The sequence below is a fragment of the Pteropus vampyrus genome, unplaced genomic scaffold (assembly GCF_000151845.1).
Source record: "Pteropus vampyrus isolate Shadow unplaced genomic scaffold, Pvam_2.0 Scaffold109, whole genome shotgun sequence".
Lineage (NCBI taxonomy): Eukaryota > Metazoa > Chordata > Mammalia > Chiroptera > Pteropodidae > Pteropus > Pteropus vampyrus.
In genome coordinates this window covers 6,199,537-6,223,148 of record NW_011888890.1, presented here as the reverse complement: position 1 = coordinate 6,223,148, position 23,612 = coordinate 6,199,537, and the positions used below count along the sequence as shown (strand labels likewise).

The following is a 23,612-nucleotide window of genomic DNA, read 5'->3' as shown; positions in this document are numbered from 1 at the left end:
AGGCATTTCTTGATTATCTGTGCTAAAATAGAGACCACAGGCATAGAAAAATAAAAATTGTGGACAGTATCCTCCAAGCTTTCATCTTCCTCTTCATGGTAAGAACCTGTGCTGCACAGGATATGACTCCAACCCAGTCAGGTAGAAGGGAATCTTGCATAAGGAGTGTTCGTCTCCTCATGGAAGGGTTCCCCACTACCCAGCTAAGTCAATTCCCACAGCAGACATCTCTGAAGTTAAAGTTGAAAGTATCCAAGACGGTGTATGTTGTTAAGTCTTCAAGCAGGCTTCTGTTGGTCCCTTAGCTTTACTCTCACAAGAAAAGACAGTAAGCAGTTATGGTACCTTGATTAACCAGAATGCTTCTAGTTAGTTGAAGGCCAATCTGAAAACCATCTTTGTTTTAACTCTAATAACTGAAGAGCTCTCTAAAAAAAATTATCACAATCTCCTGCCTGAGTCACTATATAGATCGAATTTTTTAATCCAGGATATTTTACTTATTGAATGTCATTATTATAAAAATCTATTCTTAATAGTTGTATAGAGGTAGAGTATTCCTTTTAAAAGATTAATCCCTCATTCTCTGTAGATGTATAACCATTTGTTTCTGTACCCAATAATTAATAATAGATCAAAAAATACATATTCCAGAGTTAATGAAGGTTTTGTTATTTCTAAAAAAAAGGATGATATAAATAGAAGTTGAGATTGGTCAATTTTAAATATTTACTTTCCTGTCAAATTTTCAAATTAAATCATAAAAGTTGTTTAACAAAATTATCTCTCTATATAAAATACTCTGTTAAAAATATAAAGTTCAATTAACAACCCACCAAAAAGTTCATTTGTTATCATGAAGCATAAGTAAATAAGTAAGTAAGTAAGTAAATAAATAAATAAATAAATAAATAAATAAATATAATTACCTGTGATTGTATAAGAGAATTTGGAAATTCAAACCTTTTCCTGATGTCATCTGACATTTTTGCTTCTCCGACATGTATGTATACAGAGTCTGTAAACAAAACAAAAGAATATTTGTTAATCTGGAAAAGGAGTTCAAACCAATTATCCCTCAAATACCATGAAAGTAATTCACTCCAAAGACAATAATGTAAATAAAGCACAGGGTTCTGCAGAGTAATCCTTGGCACACTCTTCATTGTTAATCACCTCAGCCCTCAAATGCTGTGATTGATAAATAAACTAAAATGCTCAACAGCTCTTGGTTTTTCCCATTAGAGCTAATTCTGAAACTGATAAATTCACACTACGGAAACCAAAAAAAAAAAAAACAACTAAAAGTTCAAGCCTAAATAACATAATTTTAAAAGTTCGACCACATGTTTGAAATAGAAATTAATATTTTATCAATCAAAACTTCTAAGGGAGAAAGAATTAAACTTTTGTCACGAAATTGTTTAAATTATTCCTTACTTTGGAACAAGCTTTCATTTAACTACATGGGGTTATAATCTCTGATCCAGGCCCAAAATGGGGGAATTCCAAAATGCTTTGGGGTTAGGCTAATAGCTTATCATGGCAGTTGAAGAATACAAACCATCCAGAAAGATGACTGTCTTCAGGACGTAGGTCAATGCACTGTTTTTATCAAAAATACCTAAGAATAGAAGACAAATACCTAAGCTTACAAAAATACCTAAGCCCTTATTTCGGTGTGACACTTTAGAGAAAGAATACAGTTTTTAAATCCATAACTTTATCTTTCCTAACAAATGGTCATTAAGCATTCTCAAAACCACTACCCAAGCTGGAAGATGATTTGATATCATCTTTGATTTTGCCACCTTCTAAGTGTCTTTCATCTGCTAGAGACTTGTATTTCAAGGTTAATCACAATCATTTGGCCTTTCAAGGTATCAAAAAATCATATTCTCTTAGGGAATTTCAAAAAAGAGTACATATGCTTGCTTTAGCATTGGCAGTGTAGCATGTGTCCTACTTTATTTTATCTCAACTTCCCTTGGGCATTTTATACATTAAAGAAACATAATTTATATATTACTTCTTATCATGGCATTCTTCAATAAAAGGAAACCAGTCACAATATGCTCCATAAACCACATGTTACAAAAAAGAATGTTTGATTTTAAAAGATTTATCTTCAACCTGTCATTGTGCCTTTTTTGGATGTCTAAATCTAAATCAAAAAAAGAATTTTTGATGAGGTCTTTAAGTTCCAAGCGAATTAAAGAATTTGTTTAACTTAAACAATTAACTTATCTGTCAAGGTGTTTCAGCCCCACAAGAACACTTCCAAGAAAAAAAAATATCAACTGCACTCTAGAAGTAATAAAGGAGCAGCAGACAGATAAAGCACTTCAGGTTTTCAAACTTTCTCAAGAGCTTCTCTAGGATATGAAAATATACAACCATATATCACATGAAAGTATTTAGCGTCAAACTTCAAATGAAGAGCACAATCTGAAAAATAAGAGAAAAATCTGCCTAATTATATTCACAAGTACCATGGGAAGCCAGCAGAGAAATCGTGCAGGGTAGCTGGCTGGGAGTGGGTAGAGTTGTCTACTCGTCAGTGACAGACTTGACTTTGAGCACTCCTAACTACCAAATTTCTGTACACGAAGGGTTCAGAGCAGCAGAGAGCACATTCTTGAAGCTAGTTTACATGAGCAGTGTCACCAGTAGGCTAATAAAAATATATACTTCATTCGCATTAATGGGACTCAAAATCTAGGACTTCTTTTTCTTTCTAACACTTTATCGACTATTATATCAATTATGCCTTTAGTTTCTTGCTCCCACAAATTAACCTATAGAACTATCAGCCTAAGGATTTTAAACCTATATTTTAACATTTTTTCTTTTTTATTACTTTTTTTTAATGGCTGATAATACAGAAAAGCTGATGAGCACAATCAATAAATCTGAGCTGATTTTATAAATTTATCAAGACTGTGGCCCAGGGGTATATTCCGGGTACTCTTAGTTGCTTCCCTGCCCCTTAGAAAAGAAAAAATAAAACCATCTATATTTTTCAACCACCCACCTTGTTCTGTTGTTTATATTTACATCTTTCTTGTTCTTCTTTCTGCTTAGTTTCTCACCTACCACTTCTCGGTACCTAAGTATTTCTACACGTCCTCTCTAGAATCTGACAGGTAGGTTCTGTTTCATCACCCTGTATTAAAACCTGACACCTGTTAAAAACTAGAGCTTAGCCTCAGCTCTCGCTTCAAAAGCTTCAAAATCCAATTGCTGCCTGCACTCCCAAATTAACAGAACAATACAATTAGAGCCCTCCTAAATATATGATTCATAAAAATGGAAAGATCATGAGGAAATCACAATGGAAAGTTTTTAACACTAAAGAGCAATATAATAGTAATTTTCAATCATTACATTCACAAAGAGATCACTAGATCACTGAGCCATTGTTAAATTAAGCTATAAGTAGAAAGTACTTTAATGTTAGCCAGTAATTTCAAAATCAAGTCAAGACAGAAAACAACTAAGTGGAATGCCAGAGCCACTTCGTAAATATTATAATCAGAGGAAGCAAGAACTGCATAGATGTGGCAGAGATGGCTAACTATCCTTCCAATATCTATGCTCTCCTTCCACTATATTAATAAAACTATAGCCTGATCAGCTTCATTACATACCCTAGCCTCGAGAATGGTTAGGTATGGCCATGTGTGTGATCAAGTTCTCTCAAGTGGAATTGAAGCAGATGTGATGTACCACTCCCAGGCTGCAGACTGCTTCCTCTACTCTCTTCCCAACCAAAACCAGGTCTTGGCAACAACTCATATTCAAACACGTGGATAACGACAATGCCTCTAGAACATCGTTGAAGAAAAGATAGAAGGAGCCTGGTTCCCTCAATGATAGCTTAGAGCAGGACTGCATACCTAGAACTCCAACTACTACATGAGAAAGAAACTTCTACTTTGTTTGAATCATTACATTTTGGGGGTCTCTTTGTTGCAGTAGCTAGTGCTTCCTTAACAATATAGCAGACCTGAGAGTATCTCCATTCCATTCTTTTTTCATTGGAGAAATGAAGAAACTGAATGTCAGGTTAAGCAACCAAAAAGGCAAATCATCCTGGTAGCTCAGGTGAGAAGGGAGGTTTCCTCACTTCCGACCCAGTGTTTCCTTGGACCATCAATAACATCAGGCATGACCAGCACAGCACGGTCCACAATACCGTATCATATTCCGGTTATTTTAAGATCTATAATTGAAGTGCTGAATGAATTTAGGTAACTATGAATTCTGGAGATCTTACGAGTTGCAGTTTAGTAAAATACATCAAATTGCAATCAAATTTCTGCCTTTACCATGGAGTTCCTTCTCAGTTATATCACATGCTACTTACTCACAGATTTTGAAATAAGATCAAAGGCAGGAAATTCCAAGTTAGATCTGATTGTTGTCCAGGAGAATGAGGCATTAAAGTAAGAAAATAAAACCACCAACTTGAATAATGCCTGGTTTGTTACATTAGTTTCTCTATTTATTCTTAAATAATCTTTTATATAATATTGTATGTATATTTACATATAAATATATAAGGAAATAAAGATTAGAAAGTTATTTTTCAAAATCTAAAGATTTACTTATCTCTAGTTTTTATAGTATCCGATCTGTGTTCAAAGAAGTCTTCATATTAGCTCCTTTATGAGATGGCTTTTTTCCAATATTACGATTTTCCAATATTACTCAAATTGCTCAGCACATTTTTTGAATAAATATTTTATGTTGATACAATATAATCTTTATAGTATATTTGTAATAAAACTGATGCCAACTCACTTTAAAGATCTTACTGACCAATAAATTTCTAATCTAAATAGCTAAAATCTCCATATTCTTAATCTTACTTCAAATACCATTCAGTTAATTAAAATCTAGTAAAACGCACCTGTATTTTATAGGTATTTTACTTACTTTTCCTCCCCTCAAAAATGACTCAAATTTTGTGCACTGGTTCTCTAAAAAGAATTTACTTCTTAGCAAATATTAACATGGTACAGACTGAAATATTTATGGGATAATGATGTGACAAATGGGATTTTCTATAAAATATTCCAGTCTACCTCTGGTGGGGGGTGAGGGGGGGGAATGATAGATAAAACAAGAATTATCTAGATGTTGATAATAAATAGGTACACCGAAGTTCATAACACTACTCTATTTTTCACATGTTTGAAATTTTTCATAATAAAAGTTTTCTAGCCCGTGCATCATGTGAGGACACAGAGAGAAAGCACTGGCTATGAACCAGGAAGAAGACTTTTATCCAACTATGCTAGTATACTGATCTCAGACTTCAAGCCTCCAAAACTTCAATAATTAAATTTCTGTGTGTGTGTTTTTTTTTTTTTAACCACATGTGGCTCTTAGTAGGGGCCAGTCAATATTCTAAGCACTTTACCTGCATTAACTCATTTAACCCTCACAATAACCCTTTGAGATAGGTACTCATTTTACAGATGAAGAAACTGGGACAGAGAAGAGTTAAGTAACTTTCTGAAGTTGGAAATTTAAATACAGGTCATCCAGGTACATATATACAAAGAAAAGCCTGGAAAATTTAAATTATGGGTGATGTCTCTTTTTGCTTGTTTCTATATTCTAATTTTTTACAAGAACATGTTTCCGTAATTTGAATAATTACCAAAAAATATTTATTTAGATACTAACACATTCTTTAGAAATAGAGAAAATGACTTTCTGAAACCCGAATCACTGCAAGCATAGAAATCCATCATTAGGTATGTGGAAGTGAGCAGCAACAAACTAGGAAAATTTTATAAATGATAAAAGATTAGTTACTTTGTTAAACATTTCACCAATTCTTTACGGAAAGAGTAGTATTGAAAAGAGGTCAATGCAATTTAACTGAATAGATTCAATTAACTTTAGACCATTTAAAAAGTTACTCCATTTTCAAAGAGAAACATAATCATTACTAAAGTTTTCTCAATTGGACTCCTGGGAAATTTTACAGCAGAGTAAAAACTGTTACTCTTAAAAAGAATTATGTAGACTTATCGCAAGTTAAATAGCAATATTTCTCTCGATTGCTGCAAACTGACCAATCGACCTCATTTTTTATTTTTCATGAAAAATAAATTATTAAATTTATATAGAATGGAACAGTTACAGTTTAGTTACTTTAACTTGCATTCTTAGTAGTAATGAGAGCTGAAGATCAAATGAGCAAAAGAATGTTACAGGAATCTGGTAAATTTCCCTGCCATTAACTCAGTCAATATAGCCCAAGATGGAATTGGAGAATCTCTCTTATATTCCAGTCATGAATGGATACAATCACAATACAATATAATCACCACACTTTCAGAAGAACCGCTCTGAAAATGTTCAAATGAATATGATGACTAATGCACTGTGAAGCAATGTCATACATGTATTGCAACCCCTAAGTCTGTCCATTGTGAAGATGAAAAGACACCTTTAATCTGATTATGTTTATAATCTTATATACCTCTGTCATCATTATGATGGAGCAACTTGACAGAGAGCAAAGTGCATGGCGAGTGGTGGGTGGGAATCTGGATGCAAATCTTGGCTCTAGCATTAGCCATTAAAATGAAGGTTAATCATTTACTACCTCAAAGCCTGCTTCCTCATTGGTTAAACAGGGGGACACTTGTCTCATGACGTGGTACAAATAACAATATGAAGTGTGCCTGAAAGCCAAGAGGGTCTTGAGAGTAGGTACTCTAAAAATGTGTTTCCTCCCTCCCTTGATACTATGTGGGATAGTCAAGGGAGGTGAATGATGGAAGAGGATGAGTTTTAGTGATAAGTAAGGCATTTCTAACCAAAGACCAGGATGGGATCTTGTATATAAATTACCAGATTGAGAAATAAGACAGCAGAACCAAGGTTAGGAAATACATGAGATTCTCATTCAAAATAAAATTGATTTCTAACTCCCTGCTGAAAACCTTTCAATAACTTCCCACTGCCCTTTCTAATAAAATCCAATCTCCTTTATCACAGACAAAAGGTCCTACATGATTTGATCTCACAACTCTCCCTCAGTTGGAGAGTCTCAGCCACACAGACCTGCAGTTTGCTCTTTCCATGTCCAGGTATGGAACTCTTAGGCTCAAGTGTTCTTGCCCTTGTTGTTCAAACAGCTGACTCCTCTCACTCTTCACATCTCCCCTTGAACTTTCCTGACCCCCCACACACACCACCCTCAAGCAGTTCCCTACTGCTACCTCTAGTGACCCATGGTTGCATCCCTCATAGCTTTGATCACATTTTCAGATGATCATCATTTATTTATTTCTGCTGCCTTTCTCTACCCCCTAGTGAAATGCAAACTCTTGAGGGCAGGAAACTGGTCTCTCTTTTTGACTACTATAACCCCAGCTTATAACAAGTGCCTGTTCACTAATGATTCACTGAATAAACACGAAGCATGACTTCAGGTTAAGAATATCATGTCAGAGGAAACAGCTCCTTTGTGCCAAGCACCCCATAGAATGCTTTAATTAACCCCACTGGATCGTCGCAATAACTCTGAGGTAAATATTATTAACACCACTTCCCACAAGAGAAAAAAGGAACTCAGAGAGGAAGTAACTTGCCTGAGGTTATACCGTGGTATTAATAGCCAGGATTTACTGAGTTTACCACGTGCCAGGCAGGCACTGTCAAGCTCTTTACACACATTCTCTCACCCAATATGCAAAACAACCCCATCACATGAGTACTATTATTATCCTCTTTTTCATACAAAAAAATCAAGTGAGGCAAAAAGAGGTCAAAATTAATTGCCTAACTATGTAAGAAGCGGAACATGGATATGAACAGTGTAGTCTCCAAAGCTCACATTCTCAATCATTCCTCTATAAAGTATGGTTGACATAGAGTTTTAATAAAATTAAGATAATCCATTAAAGCACTTCACTCAGAACCAAGTGCATAACATTTTTTAAATGTTAGCCATTATTCTTAGTCTGAATCCAACGATTTGTTTTTTCTACATTTTGCCACATCCCAGGGAATCGAGCAAATCTAAAAAAAAAACAAAAAACAAACAAACAAAAAACACCTGGGTTCAGATATAGTGTTAAATCAAGTTCCCAAAGTGGTTCATCATTATGTGCAAACAGCTCTGTTATCTTTGTATGAATTGCAATCCGAAAAACATGTAATCAAGTCTAATGTGCAAAAGTTACATATTAAAAGGGTTCTCCATGCTGAGCACAAAACACAAAAATTAACAACTAAACTTAATCCCCATCCTTTTGGCACCATCTCTAGCAATACAACTCCCACATTTGTGTACATTCTTTGTTTTTACACTTTTATTTCATCATTGAACATTCAGTTTAAGTCCAATAAGCATCTAACAAAGGATAAAGATTGCCCATTTTCATCATGACAATTAGTGTTGATCTTTAGTAAGTCCATGTATCTTGCCACTGATATCAACTCATTCACATTTACATTTTCCAATTTTTAAATAAATATTCATTGAAATCAATGAAAGCAATTACTTGCCCAAATGATTGCTCAAACGCCACCACACAGACACAGATGGCTACACTGCTGCAAATGAACACTAGGCTGGCAGGTAGCCCCACCATGTGACAGTTCAAAACAGCTAGATGAGACAGGGAAATTTCTGTGTGAATGAGTTTACTTGTAAAACCATGGAGTTTGAAATAACTGCAGAATGTTCTGGAAAAAAAAAAAATCCAGAAGCAGGAAGATCAAGAGGGTGCCACACATATTCTTTCTCAGTTCCTACAGCTACCTCAGAAAATGGGGTGTCATATTCTAGGCAAGGAGAATATGAAGATATGGTGTAGAGGGGCAACATTGCACAGGTCGGCTCGGACAATTTCTAATGTTCCTTCCAGCTCTGAGAGGATTGTAATCAGTCCTCAAGATGGAGATCTTATTCATCGGGCTATCTTCCATCTGTGTAGCAGCTGCCTGGACTTGGACAAGTTCAGTGAAGTGAACTTGAGTGAAGTTACTCAAGCAGGAAAGGTTCCTCACTGACCAACCAGCCTGCTGCATTATCCTCCCGAACTTTTGACTTTCTTGAGGGACGCAGCTGAGTCTTATTCACCTACTATAGGGTCTGACATGCAGTAGCAGTTTAAAAATTTTGGGGGGGTTACTGTGTTTAGCACTGTACTTAATATACAATAGACTCAAAAAAAGTTACTCAGAATCCTACTCTTTATTTTGTTTTCAGATCAACTTTCCCAAACAGAAAGTGAGAAATAGAGAAGAATCTATAGCTTTCTTGCTAATTAAGACTTATGAAACAAAGACCAAAATAAATTATTAAGAACCAGAAGTAGGAAAATAAATTTGTAAACTTTATTTTCAAGTTAATACAGTATCCTGAATTCAGTTATCCACACATTAAGGATATGAAAATAATTAGTTCCTTTCAAACACACTCCTTTCTCCCAGCTTTTTATCTCATTTTTTTAACTGATCAAATAACATCTGAACAGGTAGTATAAAGATGAATTTCAGCCAAGTCCAAATCCCTAATCAGAGAATACAAATTAGTGACATTTTATTACACTGTTACTCTTTTTGGTACATTTTCCTTAAAAAAAAAAAAAAAAGGTTAAAGAACACATGCAAAATCTCTCAGGACTGGTTCTTCACTGTTTCCAGCTGAATATAATAGAGATGGAAAATGGGTCTTTGTTATTTGAATACATCATAAGTTTTACATGAACGCTTCAGTTGGCGGCTATTATTTATCATAGCTTCGCTCTTAACCTGCTATATATCACAGTCCCTTAAAAACCCACAGCATCACCTCTGTGTATTTCCCACTGGGGTAAAAGGCATTTACTAATTTTCTATTTTACAGCTAACATTATTCATGACTATTTTTATTTGTAGGGTGCTTAATAATCAGATCTTAGTTAACCTTCACAATACCCTGGGCAGAAGATCCTTAGTAAGTCATTTCACGTTAGCAAAAAAAAAAAAAATCGAGCAGTATATTCAAGAATTAGAAGAGGATCCTGAAATAAAATACTGATATCCAGTTTGCACAGTACAGTGTATAGAATGTTTTTCAGGTAAAGGTAATTTAAGAATTATATTTAAATGAAGGAGAAGGAGGAAGTAGAGGATGAAGAGGATTATGTAGCTCTTCATGAGAATTTTTTTAATTTTACAAATTTTATAACCAATACATACAATTTTCATATGTACATGTTAAATGGAATTTTTGAACACTACGTTGGATGTAAATGACTGATTAGATAGATGAACAGCAGCAGCAGCTCCAAAGGCTATCAACTCACAATGAAGCCAATGTTCAAAGAGCTTTATTTCACTCTCAAAGACCCAAACTCAAACGCTATGAAACTGCTCCCAACCTGGCTTACCTCCAAACTGATACAAAGGTCATCAAAGGCCAGATCCGTTCAGGAGCAAAGCCACAGAAATAAGACAGAAAAAACATGGTTCCCAGGACCACAAGAGTCTCCCCTAGCCTCACCCACCATACTCAATTCCACCATACTCAGTAGTACAATAAAGCTGAAAGTCTGGGGTAGGTCAAAAACTAAACTGCTCTATGGGAGTAGGCAGTGAGGGTACTACTTACTGAGCATTTGATCCTAGCATTTGACACTTCTTGGCTATATCCCAAAGTGTCATCCACATTCTTCAAGTTCTATTCACCTTTCATTTCAAAAAAATAAGAATACAAAAGGCTTAAAAGCAAGCATCTTTTGTATAAAGTTATTCACTGACTTATCTAAAAGGTAAGCTATGGAATATGCAGATAAAATACTGACCGGTAATTTAAAATGAGTTTTACAAATGTAAAGAAAAGCTTATGATAAAGTAAAACATTGAAATTTTTATACACAACCAAGCTTAAATATATGGAGAGAGACACAAAGGATTAAGAAAAAAATAAAGTGAATATGTAAAAATGTTGAGGTTATTTCTGGATAACAAAATGAGGGATTATATCCTATTACATTTCTCTTTATAATTGCTACAATTTTTTTCCCCTGAAATGGATAAACATTACTTCTTTACATTTAAATAGAAATTATTAATTCTCTTCAAATGAAAACACAAGATCAGTTTTTCAGGCTCAGTAAAAAAAACTAGTGATCTTATTTACTCACTTGAAACCTTGGTCTTTTATCACTGTCTGAAGAAGCAGTTGCACCACAGCACACATCAAGATAAAAAAAAAGTCTCACTTGATCCAATTACACTGTTTATTAAGAGCTATTTAATGAAAAAGTCACACCTTTGAGTTATTAGAAGCTTTAATGGTCCTGCAGAGTTCCAAACAAGTGAGCTAACAGAATTACCGTTGATTCTAAATTTTTTGCCAGGAGATTAATCCATCTGCTCCTGAAAAAAATTAAGTGTTCCTCTAGTGTGTTCGACTTCCTCCAATCTCATTTTAATCAAGTATATTAGCCTCAGTCAAGAGAATAGGTATTTTTTTAACAGATTTATTGAAGTATAATTGATATACAAAGACAGGCACATATTGAATGTGTAATCTGAGGAGTCTGGACATATGAAACACTCATGACACCATCACCACAATCAAGGTAATAGACATATGCAACACCTTCCAAGGTTTCCTTGTGTTTTGTATGTGTGTGAAGAAAACAACATGAGAGCTACTCTCTCACTAAATTTCAAAGTGCATAATACTATAGTCACCCATATTGTTAACTATGGGTGCTATGTTATGTGATTTCTAGAACTAATTAATCTAACCTAATTTAAACTTTATAGAAGGTAGGTATTTTTAATTGCTTAATTGCAGTATAAAGAGTTTATTTTAATTTTCCAAATGCATATATAACATATTACCTAGAAAATATTTTAGTCATCAATAGGTAAATTTTAGGGAGGTCTTTATGTATTTGGGCATCTGTCAAAGAATAAAAAAAGACCTTTAGATATGGTGACAGAGACATGAAGAAAATAATCAGCATTCCAGACAGAAGAAATAGCAAAGGCAACAACCTTGAGGCAGAAGCATGCTGGGCAAGTTTAGGGAAGACTAAGGACACCAGTGTGAATGGATGGTGAGAGTTAGCAAGTTGAGCAGAAAAAGATTGCAGAGTGAAGCAGGGGCCCAGATCTCATAAGCCCCAGTAAGGCACTGTGGGCCTCTGGATGTTCCGGAGTGAGATAGGAAGTCCTAGAGGGTTCAGGCAAAGAAATGGAATACCTGACTGTCATTTTAAAAAGATTATTCTGGCTTCTATGGAGAATAGACCATTAAGAGAGCAAGAACGGAAAAATGAGACCAGTTAGAAGATCATAGCAATACTCCAGGAGAAAAATGTTGCTTTAGAGAAAAGCAGTTGGAAATGATGAGCAGAGATCAGACTTACATACATATTTTGACAAAATTTGTTAATGAATTGGATGTGGATGTAAGACAAATGAAGAATGACTCCAAGGTTTGGGGTTCCGACAACTGGAAAAAAGGAGTAGTGTATACTGAGATGCAGACGACTTCTGTTTCTAAAACAGTATAGCAATGCAGGAATCTCCTATGGCCTTGGGGTATAATTTACTTTTGTCCACTCAACAAAAAAAGGCTACATGACAAAAAGGTATTAAGTGCAGAAAGTACAAGCTTCATCTACTTCTCAATTTTATTTGGAACCTTCTTGATTACACACAGCAAATGCTAAAATTTGTATGCACAGCCTGACTCTGGATTTGCGTTCAATTTATACCCAATACCAAAGCTGTTGTCGACATCTCCCCCAGTACTACCTACTTTCCGGTCCCTAGAAGGCCTCAGTGGCCCTGCAAGCCCAAACAAGTGAGCTATACAGCTTAAAATCTTACAAACTAAAAGCAAAGAGACAAGGAAGGAAGGAAGGAAGAAAGGAAGGAAGGAGGGAAGGAAGGAAGGAAGGAAGGAGGGAAGGAAGGAAGGCAGGCAAACTAATACGTAGTAGGTAAGTAGATAATCCTTACTTTCCCACTCCCCAGCTTTCACTGTCCATTCCATTTCATATCTCCTTCCAAGCTTTATGTCAAATGCTCAGTACATTCTGAAGGCATTGTATATACATGTAAATGTAGGATTCCGGGAGGGGAGAAGGGAAAAATTAGTTGTGAAGTGATACTGTGAAAAGATATGTGAAAAAAAAGAATTAAAATGTGTTCATTTCTTTAAAAAATATGTTTAAAGATATTACGTCACTTTGTTAATATATAATTGATTTTGGAATGTATCATCAGTGGCTGCTAAAACTATTAGGTTAAAAAATGATAGCAACTTAGTATTAGAGGGATAAGAATGACCCCACCTGAACCCACTGATTCATCTAAGCATCACTAAAAATGAGAAAACCAGACATTGTGCCCTCATGATACGATGGAATAAGACATACACAGAACCCTCTAAGAATACTGTTGTCTTAAAAAATTCAAAATGGATCTACACAGCTCTCTATATTAAACTACCAATTTATAGACAACACAAGAGGTAAAGAAACAAGGTAAACAAAACCACTTACAGAGCAATATGTCAAGTTCAGAATTTGGAACATCTTATAGAACAAATAACTGTTTCTCCAACAAATCAATGACATGGGAAACAGAAGGGGTAGAGAGACTGCTACAGTATAAGCGACTTAAGAGAGACATCATAACCAAATGCAATTTGGGAACCTATTTGGATTCTGATTCCAACAAATCAACTGTAATAAGACACACTTGGCACAACTGAGAAATTCTGAAATATGGACTGAGTACAAAATAAAATTAAGGAATTAGTGTTAATTTTGTTAGCTGCAATAATGACACAGTAATTATATTTAAAATAAAAGTTTCTAAAAAGTAAAATAAAATAAAAAGTCCTTATTGTTAAAGATAATTTTTTTTTTAAGCTAGAGGAAGAAAACCTAGTAGAGGAGAAAGAAAACAAGACATGTTAATTTTTTTTTAAGCTAAATTCACTTACTATACTCCCTATTCATGTATGTGTTTGAAATTTTCCACAATAGGATGTTTTACAAATAAAGCAAAATGGAAAAAATAACCAGAAGTTGTAAGATTGCAATGTAAATTGTTTAAAAAATTATTACCATTTGCAACAGCTAATTCATGTGAATGTTTTCCCTGATGGTATGCAATAAAAGCAAAATACAAAAGCAAAACACAAAAATTAGTTGGAGGCTGAGGCACATAAAAAAATTATCATTTCATTCATAACCACTAATTTCAAATGTCATGCTCTGTTCTGTGGAAAGGTCGTGTATACAAAGTGGTCCCCAATGCCCAAGGAGCTTAGAGGCCAAAGAACAAGGCAGTCAAGTCCAGCTTGTCCGCTGATGAGTTAAATAGGGAACTTATATACATTAAGGGGGTCCTGGGCAGCAGCAGGACATTTAGATCTCTGCATCTTTTACCCTCTAGACCACTCTCCATTATCACCCCTTAGTGATGGACCTGCGTTCTAAAAAAGGAATGTGTAGGTAGTTGGTCAGGGGGAACCAAGAGGCCAGATACTGGGAGGCGCCAGGGTGAGCTAAGAGATAGATAACATCTAGGGCACCTTACCCCAGAGGAAGGATTAATGGAAATTCCATGATTAGCCCGAAGCCTCTGTACACACATTCCAGGGTCCACCAGGGGAAATGTGAGGGGGGTCAAAGGTCTGGGTTCATTCACTCAGAAGTTAAGCATGCAAATTAGTTTCAAGATGGAGTCAGCTCTGTCCACACATGCTCATTATAATAGCTTCATGATTCAGACCAAGTTTATAATAAAATTATGCTATAAATTAGGATGTAAAATAACTTCATTTTGACTAATTAAAAAACAACAACAACAACAAAAAAAAACACCTCTATCTTACCTAAAGTTCTCAGTAAGATATTTTGGAGTGGGGGAAGGTCCAACAGTTTAAGAAAAAAGTTTGAAAATTTTCTGCCTTAGACTTTTTACATATTAACTATTTCAGCTTTGCTTTGAACAAAAATGCTATGATTTACAACTCAAAGTGAAGGAGATGCTATTAAGTATCTAAAGAGCAGGTATTCTATGCAGTTGATTAGAGAATGTGATAATCTTTCAAAGAATAAAGAGCCAGTATGTGAAAGAACACTTTGGCTAGCAGACCTCTTTAAAAAACAAAAACAAAACAAAACAAACAAACAAAATCAGTGGATCACAAAAGAATCTCCAAGAAGTGGTCAGGAATTTCCTTAGATTATAACTCAAAATCTGTTCCAAGAGCTTTTCCATAAAACATGGAAAAGACACCTAGGCTTGGAAAATGTTCAGTACCAAAAGCCCACCTTTCATTCACTCAACAAATATTTATTAGATGCCTACCTTGTGCCAGACACCATATTAAGCACTGAGGATACAGACAAAAACCTCTGCCTTTATAGATTACATTCCCAGTGGAGGAAACACTAGAATAAGCAAAATAGTAGATGATAACAGCATTTTTTAAGGTAAGTGCTATGTACAAAAGTAAACCAGATAAGAGGGATAGATAGCATGAGAGAGGAATTCCAATTTTAAAGTGAATGGTCAAGGAAATGCTCATAGAGGTGAAACATGAGCAAAGACTTAAAGGAGGTGAAGGAGGAGTCCATAGTTTCTGAGAAGAGGATTCTAGGTAGAAAACAGCAGTACAAAAGCCATGGTGAGAACATGCTTTGTATGTCTGAGAACAGCAAAGAGGCTAATTGAGTGGGTTTAATGAGGGAGAAAGTAGTTGGAAACGAAGATAGAGAGGCAACAAAGAGGTCTGATCATGGCAAGTCCTACAGGCCACCGCAAAGATTTTGCCTTTTTATTTGGGTGGCAGTGGGAATCCACTGGAAGGCTTGGGGCAGAAAAGAAATCTAACTTACAGGGTTTTTTTTTTTTTTTTTTAATCATTTGGCTGCTCTGCTCACAATATTGTAGAGAGCAATGAGAAAATAGAAGAGACCATTTAGAAAGCTATGACCATTTAGAAGGCTATGGCCCCAAATTCCTCCCAATTCCTATATGTACCTTTTTTAAAAGTGACTTTGCTGCTCCCCTCATAAAGAGATAGTCTATTTCTCCATCCCCTTGAATCTGAGCTGCCCTTGTAACCTGCTTTGATCAACAGCAACTGAAGTAACGTTGTGAGAGTTCTAGGGAGTCTAGGTCTCAAAAGGCCATGCAGCTTCCTCTTGCTCTCTTGCTTCCATTAGACCACCATGTAAAAAAGCATAGAATAGCTTACTGGACCACATGTAGCAGAGACAAGCCATCCCAGCTGCAACCTCCAAACCTGCCAGTCCCCACTGCTACATGAGTGAGCCCAGGCAAGATGAGCAAAAAGTGTTTGACTCGAGTCATGGAAAAGATGGCGTTTCCATTGACTAAGATGGGGAAGACCATAGGTGAAGCAGGTATAGGGCTGTTTAGTCATCGAAATAGAAATGCTGAGTAGGTATGTGGGTATGTGGAGCTCAAGGGAAGAAAATATAAATGTGGGAGTTAATAGGAGTATTACTAGTATTTAAAGTTAGTGTTTAAAGTCTTAATGATATGATTGAAGGAGTGTGAAGTCTAATGACTGAACTCAGGAACACTCCAATATTAAGAGGTCAGAGAGATAAAAAAGAACCAGTAAAGGAGTTTAAAAAGACCAATGAGGTAAGAAGAAACCCAAGAAGTGTGACATCTTTGATAAGGGAAGAAACTGTTTCAAAAAGCGGAAAGTGATCAATTGTTTCCAAAATGCTGATAGGAAATGGTAACCATGTGACAAGATGGAGTGGTAGCTAATGCTGTGGTGTTAATTGTTTTACAATTTATAAATGCATCAAATCAACATTTGTATATCTTAAACTAACATAATGTTATATGTCAATTATATCTCAATAAAACTGGAAAAAATGTTGTTAGGTCAACTAAGAGATGAAGGTTAAAAACAGACCTACAGACTTAGCAAAATGAAAGTCATTAGTGACTTTGAGGAGAGCAAATCTTTTAGAGTGGTGGGGAAAAAAGCCTGGTTAAATTGAATTTAAGAAAGAATATGAAGAAAGTAATTGGACACATAAGTATAGTTTTGCCACAAAGGGGAAAAAAAAATTGTGTGGTGGTTTCAGAAAGAAATGGGGTCAAGAAAGAGTAATTATTTTTAAGACAGGAGAAATAATAGCATATTGATACATCAAAGGGAATAATCCAGTCATAAGAGAAAATGTGATATTACAGGGGAGGAATATCCTAGAGACAAATCTTTAAGTAGATGAAAAAAATAAGATCTTATGAATGAGTGGGAGTTGCCCTTAGAAATACAGATACTGTCCAATAAGACTCTAGGTCCTAAAAATAACAGAAGGGAAATCAGAGGTAAATGAAAGTATACCCACATCCCATGTCTATGGCAACTGCCATTAGTTTCAAGGCATTTTTCACACCTCTGAGCCCAGAACTTACCTAAAAATGTTCAACATAATCTTCCAGGCATCCTAAGAACAGATGAGAGTTGTCAAATGTGATGAAAAGTATTTGCCAAAGTAGTTTGGAAGCCCAAGGTTCAAAAAGAGGTGCATAAAAGCAAAAAAGGCCATTGCCTCTTCCTTCTCTGACAAACACCACCAATATTCACTTGAGACATATATGTCATGTTTAAATTCAGAAATACAACTATACTTGCTGTCCTACTATAACAGAAACTATAATGATTTGATGGGGAAAAAAAGCTGACAACAGGAAGTTTCCTCAAAACTTGAAATCCAGTGAACCTTAAAGAGCTCTAAAAAATAAAGCCTATGGAAAAAAAATACAGAAAACAAAACTTACCATCTGCAAGCACATATTTATGTGAATCTAGATGTTTATAACTATTTTCATTTACTGACTTTATAATAAATATGAAACATTTCTCCCAACAGAGTAATGCTTTTAACTTTTTCAAAAAAGCTTGAAATCCAAACTACTATTTGGAATGTCAAAGCCAGCCGCATGCTTCAGAAAAACTTTGTCACCCTTACGCCCAAATCTAACCTCTTTCTAATCTGCCTTCTTCTTCATTAAACAGTCTTCTCTCCTAACCTTTTGGACTCCGATACCATGATTGATAAGCTTTCTTATTAGATGCTCAGCTTCTTCATTAGATGGTCCCCTTACTTCCTAGATCTAATGGGAACTACACTCTCGTTCTTTGCTGGCCACTTGAGTGAAGGCTAATCATCCTTCCAAGCTCCATGGCCAAAAACAATGTTTCTATACCATTTACCTCCATATGTTTGAGTGCATGCCCTCCAAGTATCTTCTTCATTTTTCATATATACTGATGGCTACAATAGGCGGTCTGAAACCTCAGAAACATAGTTTCATAGTCTACCTCTTCACCCTAGGTACCACAATCATCTGGGGTCAGTGTCTACATAAGTAATTCATCCAACATACCAATCTCATTGTTCTTGACCACCTCCACATAACCCCCATTCCAGCCATCTACTTCCATGGTGAATCCCTATTCTCCATCAGTGCCTTAAAATCTTAAATTCCAATATTCTACTCTGACTACAGAGTACTTGTATCAGCTACTCCCTTATATCTACGCACACGTATATATTTACATCATCCAGGGTCCTAATCCCTTGAACCAGATTTTTTTTTTCTCAATCTTTCAGCCTCTAACAAGTCTAAACCATCACTTCAACCACTCTCTTGCCAATATTTTGAACTCTCCTGCATTCCTACCATATGTACACAACAAAAACCAAGTACTGGATAATTCCAACTATTCATCATCTCTGGTTCTACTGAATTTTGCTACAGAAAGTCACACAATTATATGGACTAGCATCATTACGAATTAATGATCCTTGCCTCTAATATCTCTAGTCAGCTCCCTCTGCCATTCCCTATGGCATTTGACAGTTGACCATTCTCTACTTCTCAAATTCTCTCCCTCCATGCCTTCTAGAGCTCTACTGTCATTTGGCTGTTCCTTCTCAGACTTTTTCATTGGATCATCTACCTTATATAGTGGTGCCTTCCAGAGTTTTTCTTGTTTTATTCTTTCTTATTCCACAAACTATCAGAAATCACATCTATTCTCACACTGTATTAACTATCAACTAACTATATGCTGATAACATCCTAATCTCTAGATATCCTAGAATCCCCTCATTTCCAAACCAATGCAGCCAACTGCCCATTGAACAGCACCATTTGTGTGACTCCAAAGCATGTATAAAACTGACTCATTCTCCTATATGTGATAAACCTCACATGATTCCTATCTTGGGAATCATAAACCTAAGAGGCATCCTTGACTCCACCTCTTCTTCATCCTGCATATCAAACTAGATAACAACTCCATCACCTTAATATATTTTCAAGCTATCTTACTCGCTCAAGGCCCACTGCATAATTTGCAGTTCTATATCTTGCCTTCACAACTGGGCCTTGCTTCACTACATTTCATTCTTCGCATTGCCATACAAAACTGATCTTAACTTTCCTCTACTTAAGATCTCTTACCCATGGATCACTACAGCCTCAAGAATAAAGTTCAATATCTTTAACATAGTAGGTAAGAGGGCCTTTCATTATTTGGCCTTTTTTACTTATTAAACCTCATCTCTATTCTCTCCTTAATATATTAAGTGTCTATGTTTTGTCTCTAACCTGCCAGATTGGCCTTCTTTCTTTCTTGTGCCTTAGATGCCTTGTTCTCCATCCTCACCAACTAATTTCTACTTGCTTTCAAAATTCAGTTCATGTGAAAATTCTTCTGGAGATTCTCTGAGGCCTTGTCTATGGCCTCCATGAAATAATATACGTTCCTTGAAGAAATATTAGGAACTTGGAACCAGAGCTGATGCCCTGTCTGTGTTGAATGAAAAAATAAAAAACACAATATCTTTAATACCTATCACTCTCTAAAAATTCCATTTATTTAAATGTTTCAAAACAACTTTAATAAAAAGTTTCCTCTAATTCCTCCATGTTTATGTCCATTAGTATATACCAAAACCTAAAGGTTCATTAATTTAAACCTGTTCGAAGATTGTAAATAGAGTAAAACTTAAATTCTGCAGCAGCTAAGCCACAGAAAAATGTTTGTTAGGAGGTAAAAGTACAGCCTGGCAGCCAGAAAACCTCATAGCAAAACTATAGTTATTATGTTCATAATTAGAACATTTGTTCAACACATTACCAAATTAGGAAGCAGTCGCTTACCTGACCAAATAGAGATTAGAAGATATATTCTAATGCACTGGCAAGAACTGAAATCTTCAGTTTACAAGCTTGGGTGAAATGCTTCATTGGTCCCCAGGCAAGTGAAAAGATAAATCTTTAAATAAATAAATAATAATAACAAACTATGCAGTTTGGATTCTCAACTTCCTTGGGTCTAAAGAAATGTTTTCACATAATGAGCAATGGAAAATTGTATAGTATGTAATGTGAAACCTTTGAAAAGTCTTCAAAATATATAAAACTAAAATAACTCAGGTTAATGAATGAAAACCAATAAAAATTTTAAAAAGTTAAAAATCATAAATGCAATTTCATGAATTCCAATGTGACTTGAAATAGGTTAAAAAAATTGAGGCCAGAAGGACTTGCAGGACCCAATTTATAAAAACAATTATGTTTGTTCTAGATGTTTGAAAATAAATAGGATCTTCCACATTGGTTAAAAAGTTGTTTCAAATAATTTAAATGGGAGAAAAACTAACAAACATGTCTTGTCCTAATAGCTCAGCAAATATTATTTCCTATCATATAGAAATAATACACACAACTTCCGTTCAATTTATCACTAATTGTGAACCACACATTTATATTATATTTAAATAACCATACCATATTTTATTAGACTACTCATCTCCAGGTCCGTAGTACTTTTTAAAAAATACATAGTACTTAAGAGATTTCACATCTCCTAAAGAAACATGTATTGCCCACTTGATCAAAGTTTAAATCATCACCCAAAAGAATAACCATTCTTTTATTAAATAAACTGTGTTCACTGTTATAAACTAAGAGATATTAAGATCAAGTTTTGCTATAGACCCACCAATAATCCTGACACTATTATTTCTTTACACTTTTTCCAAATATAGTTGTAGTTGTATTTTTCACTGTTTTTCCCCCTGAAATTTTAAACTAGAAAAGACTCCACTTGGATTTTTTTCCTCAGCTCTTGCATTTTTGCTCAATCTTCCCATCTTGATCTAGTCCATTTCTAGAACTAGAAAGGTCTAGCAAAAGTAAAATTGTGAAGTTACATTTTCTTGAATTTTCTAAACCCATAAGAGTGATATGAACAATTTAATTTGCCTAATGGTTTATGGATAATATCCACAAAGTATCATGAGGCTATGAATATTGTTTCAGGAGAACTACTTTAGATATCATTTTACACCTGCAAGAAGGCTAAACAATCTAGTTGTAAGTAACATCAATCAAAAACTATTGTTACATCTCTATTGTCATTTTTATCCTCTAACAATTTATCTTTTTGTTATCAATTCTCAACTAGAGGCAGCAATAAATTAAAATATAGTAAATTTTAGGTTGATAAAATAAAAGTTAACATATACACATGATATTAACAGACGTTAGCCACATGATGGTAACTACCCAATCAACCAAGCAAATAACCAGAGGTTTTAGATGCCACTGATCTGCCAAATACCAAAGCAAGTCAAAATACTTTGAAGACTGCATTCTTATCCAATTGTTCTTATATCATACCTTTCATATGTAACATTTAAAAGCTCCTGATTATTACATTTCAAAATTGAGATGAGTCACAGTGTTTTGTATGCAGAAATTAGATGTGGATCAAATTATTAACATGCACTTGCTTGCCAGTCAAAAAAGTGAGTGTGGACAGATTCAAAAAAATTAAAACACAAGCATAAAATACAGCCTGTGTTTTTAAAATAGTCGCTTCCCAACTATTAACAAAATAAATATGTCATTTACTCCTCCTTTCCCTGAGCATCTCAAAATTACAGAATACTTCTAACCTACTCCCTCACTTTACAGATAGGTGCCTCAGACCTAGGATCTTTAGTGGTACAGTTAGCAGGATTACAGCTTACTAGAGGTGAAAGTAAGGAAAACTAAACGAGGTCCCAAAAAGAGCTCTATCTTCTGATACAGGATCACAAGCTTCTGTACCTAAATCTAGAACCTGAAATTGATCCATCAACAAAAAAATTTCATCTCGTGTATAGACAATAACACTGGCAGATAAACTGGAAGAAAGAGCAGGGAATGCCCATTTTAGTTTGTGGCATAAGGCCCTGACCAGCAAGGAACCCATCAAAAAGCTGTGTTGAATGGATGAAGGATTGCATGATATTTGATAGAATGACTTCATTGATTTTAGAAGCTCCAAATTCAGAACCTAAGCTATCAGGATGCCATATCTGAAGTTAAAACTCAAGGAGAGTAGAGTAACATATCTGCAAGTCTCTGCAAACCTCCGCATAGCTGTTACAGATATTTCAAAACATACATTCATACATGTATATGTTATTATTTACATATAGACACTGTTTATTTCTTCAGGTAATTCTCGCATGTGAAGAGAAAACCAGAAAACCAGTAGATCCAAAAAGAGGCCCTGCTCACCCATAAGCCTTTGCATTAAAGTGGACAAGATGTGAGTGAGTCGCTAGCAATGAGTAGACAGCCACCCCAGTTCAGGCAGGACATAGCCAGACTCCCCTGCACTGGCCTTGCTAGGGAACCGGTCAGGGGAGAGTGCAACGACTGCAATCTGCTGCAGATAAGTATGCAAGGATCGGTTTCCGAGTCAGGATCCCGCTGAGCCCTACCGCGGGCACCGAAGCTGGCACCACCCAGGCATCCCAGAGCTCTCTAACTCGGAAGACCTAGTTTCCCGGAATTTCAGAACCCAGAAAAGACAGGACGAGGGCAAACGGCAAGACCTGTCCCCTTCCCGGCCGCCCCATGCCACAACACGGCCCTGCCACCACATGTTCCACGGCCCCCATCTTCCAGTAGAGCCCCAGACCCGCGGGGCCTCAGCCACTCTTCACGCAAGGTGAGACAGGCCACAGGCGGGTAAGGCAAGGCAGCCTCTGATCAGGGGGTAGCGGCCCGCAGTCGGCCGCCAGCCACCCCACGTTCGCTTACCTCCCTTCTGCCACAGCTCAGGCCCGCGCCGCCTGCCTGACGTGGCCCGCCCCGCCGTCTCGAACGCCCGGGGGCGGGGACTATGAGGAGAGAACCAATGAACTGCAGATCTCGAGGGCCTGCCCCGCCTCCTCCAGCTTTGGCCCGTCCTCCCTGTATCGCGCGCAGGCGCGCCCAAGGCCTTAACTAAGGCCTTAGCTAAGGCCCCCGCACTGCGGCTGGAAGCCGTGGGAGGCAGAGGCCGGTGTTGCAACTGCCTGGGACAGGAAGGATGTGTGCAGGTGCGGCTGTCGCGGAGCTGTGGAGAGTTAGCCCAAAACAAAGTAAATTAAAATAACCTGCTTTGAGATATAGCGGCGTGTCTGTAGTCCTGTTGGCAGCCTGCCCTATTCAGCTTTTGACGTTGCAAAGCAGCTTCTTGGTATTTGGAGATTTTGTTCCCG

The 23,612-nt window shown here is 36.2% G+C and overlaps 1 protein-coding gene across 3 annotated transcripts in view; it reads right to left on the bottom strand.

The window, feature by feature from the left end:
• The window catches only part of FOCAD (focadhesin), a 270,313-nt gene extending 247,078 nt beyond the window's left edge, over positions 1 to 23,235 (bottom strand). For 2 of the 3 annotated variants that reach the window (XM_023533725.1, XM_023533726.1), the window contains exons 1-2: positions 23,170 to 23,235; positions 930 to 1,018 (exon numbers count right to left, since the gene is read on the bottom strand). In XM_023533725.1, the coding sequence (XP_023389493.1) occupies positions 930 to 986 (57 nt within the window). In that variant the 5' untranslated portion in view covers positions 987 to 1,018; positions 23,170 to 23,235. Of the gene's footprint in view, positions 1 to 929; positions 1,019 to 1,564; positions 1,619 to 23,169 lie in introns of those variants that run through there. The other variant, XM_023533727.1, reaches the window with a different exon arrangement.
• Positions 23,236 to 23,612: the final 377 nt, after the last annotated feature.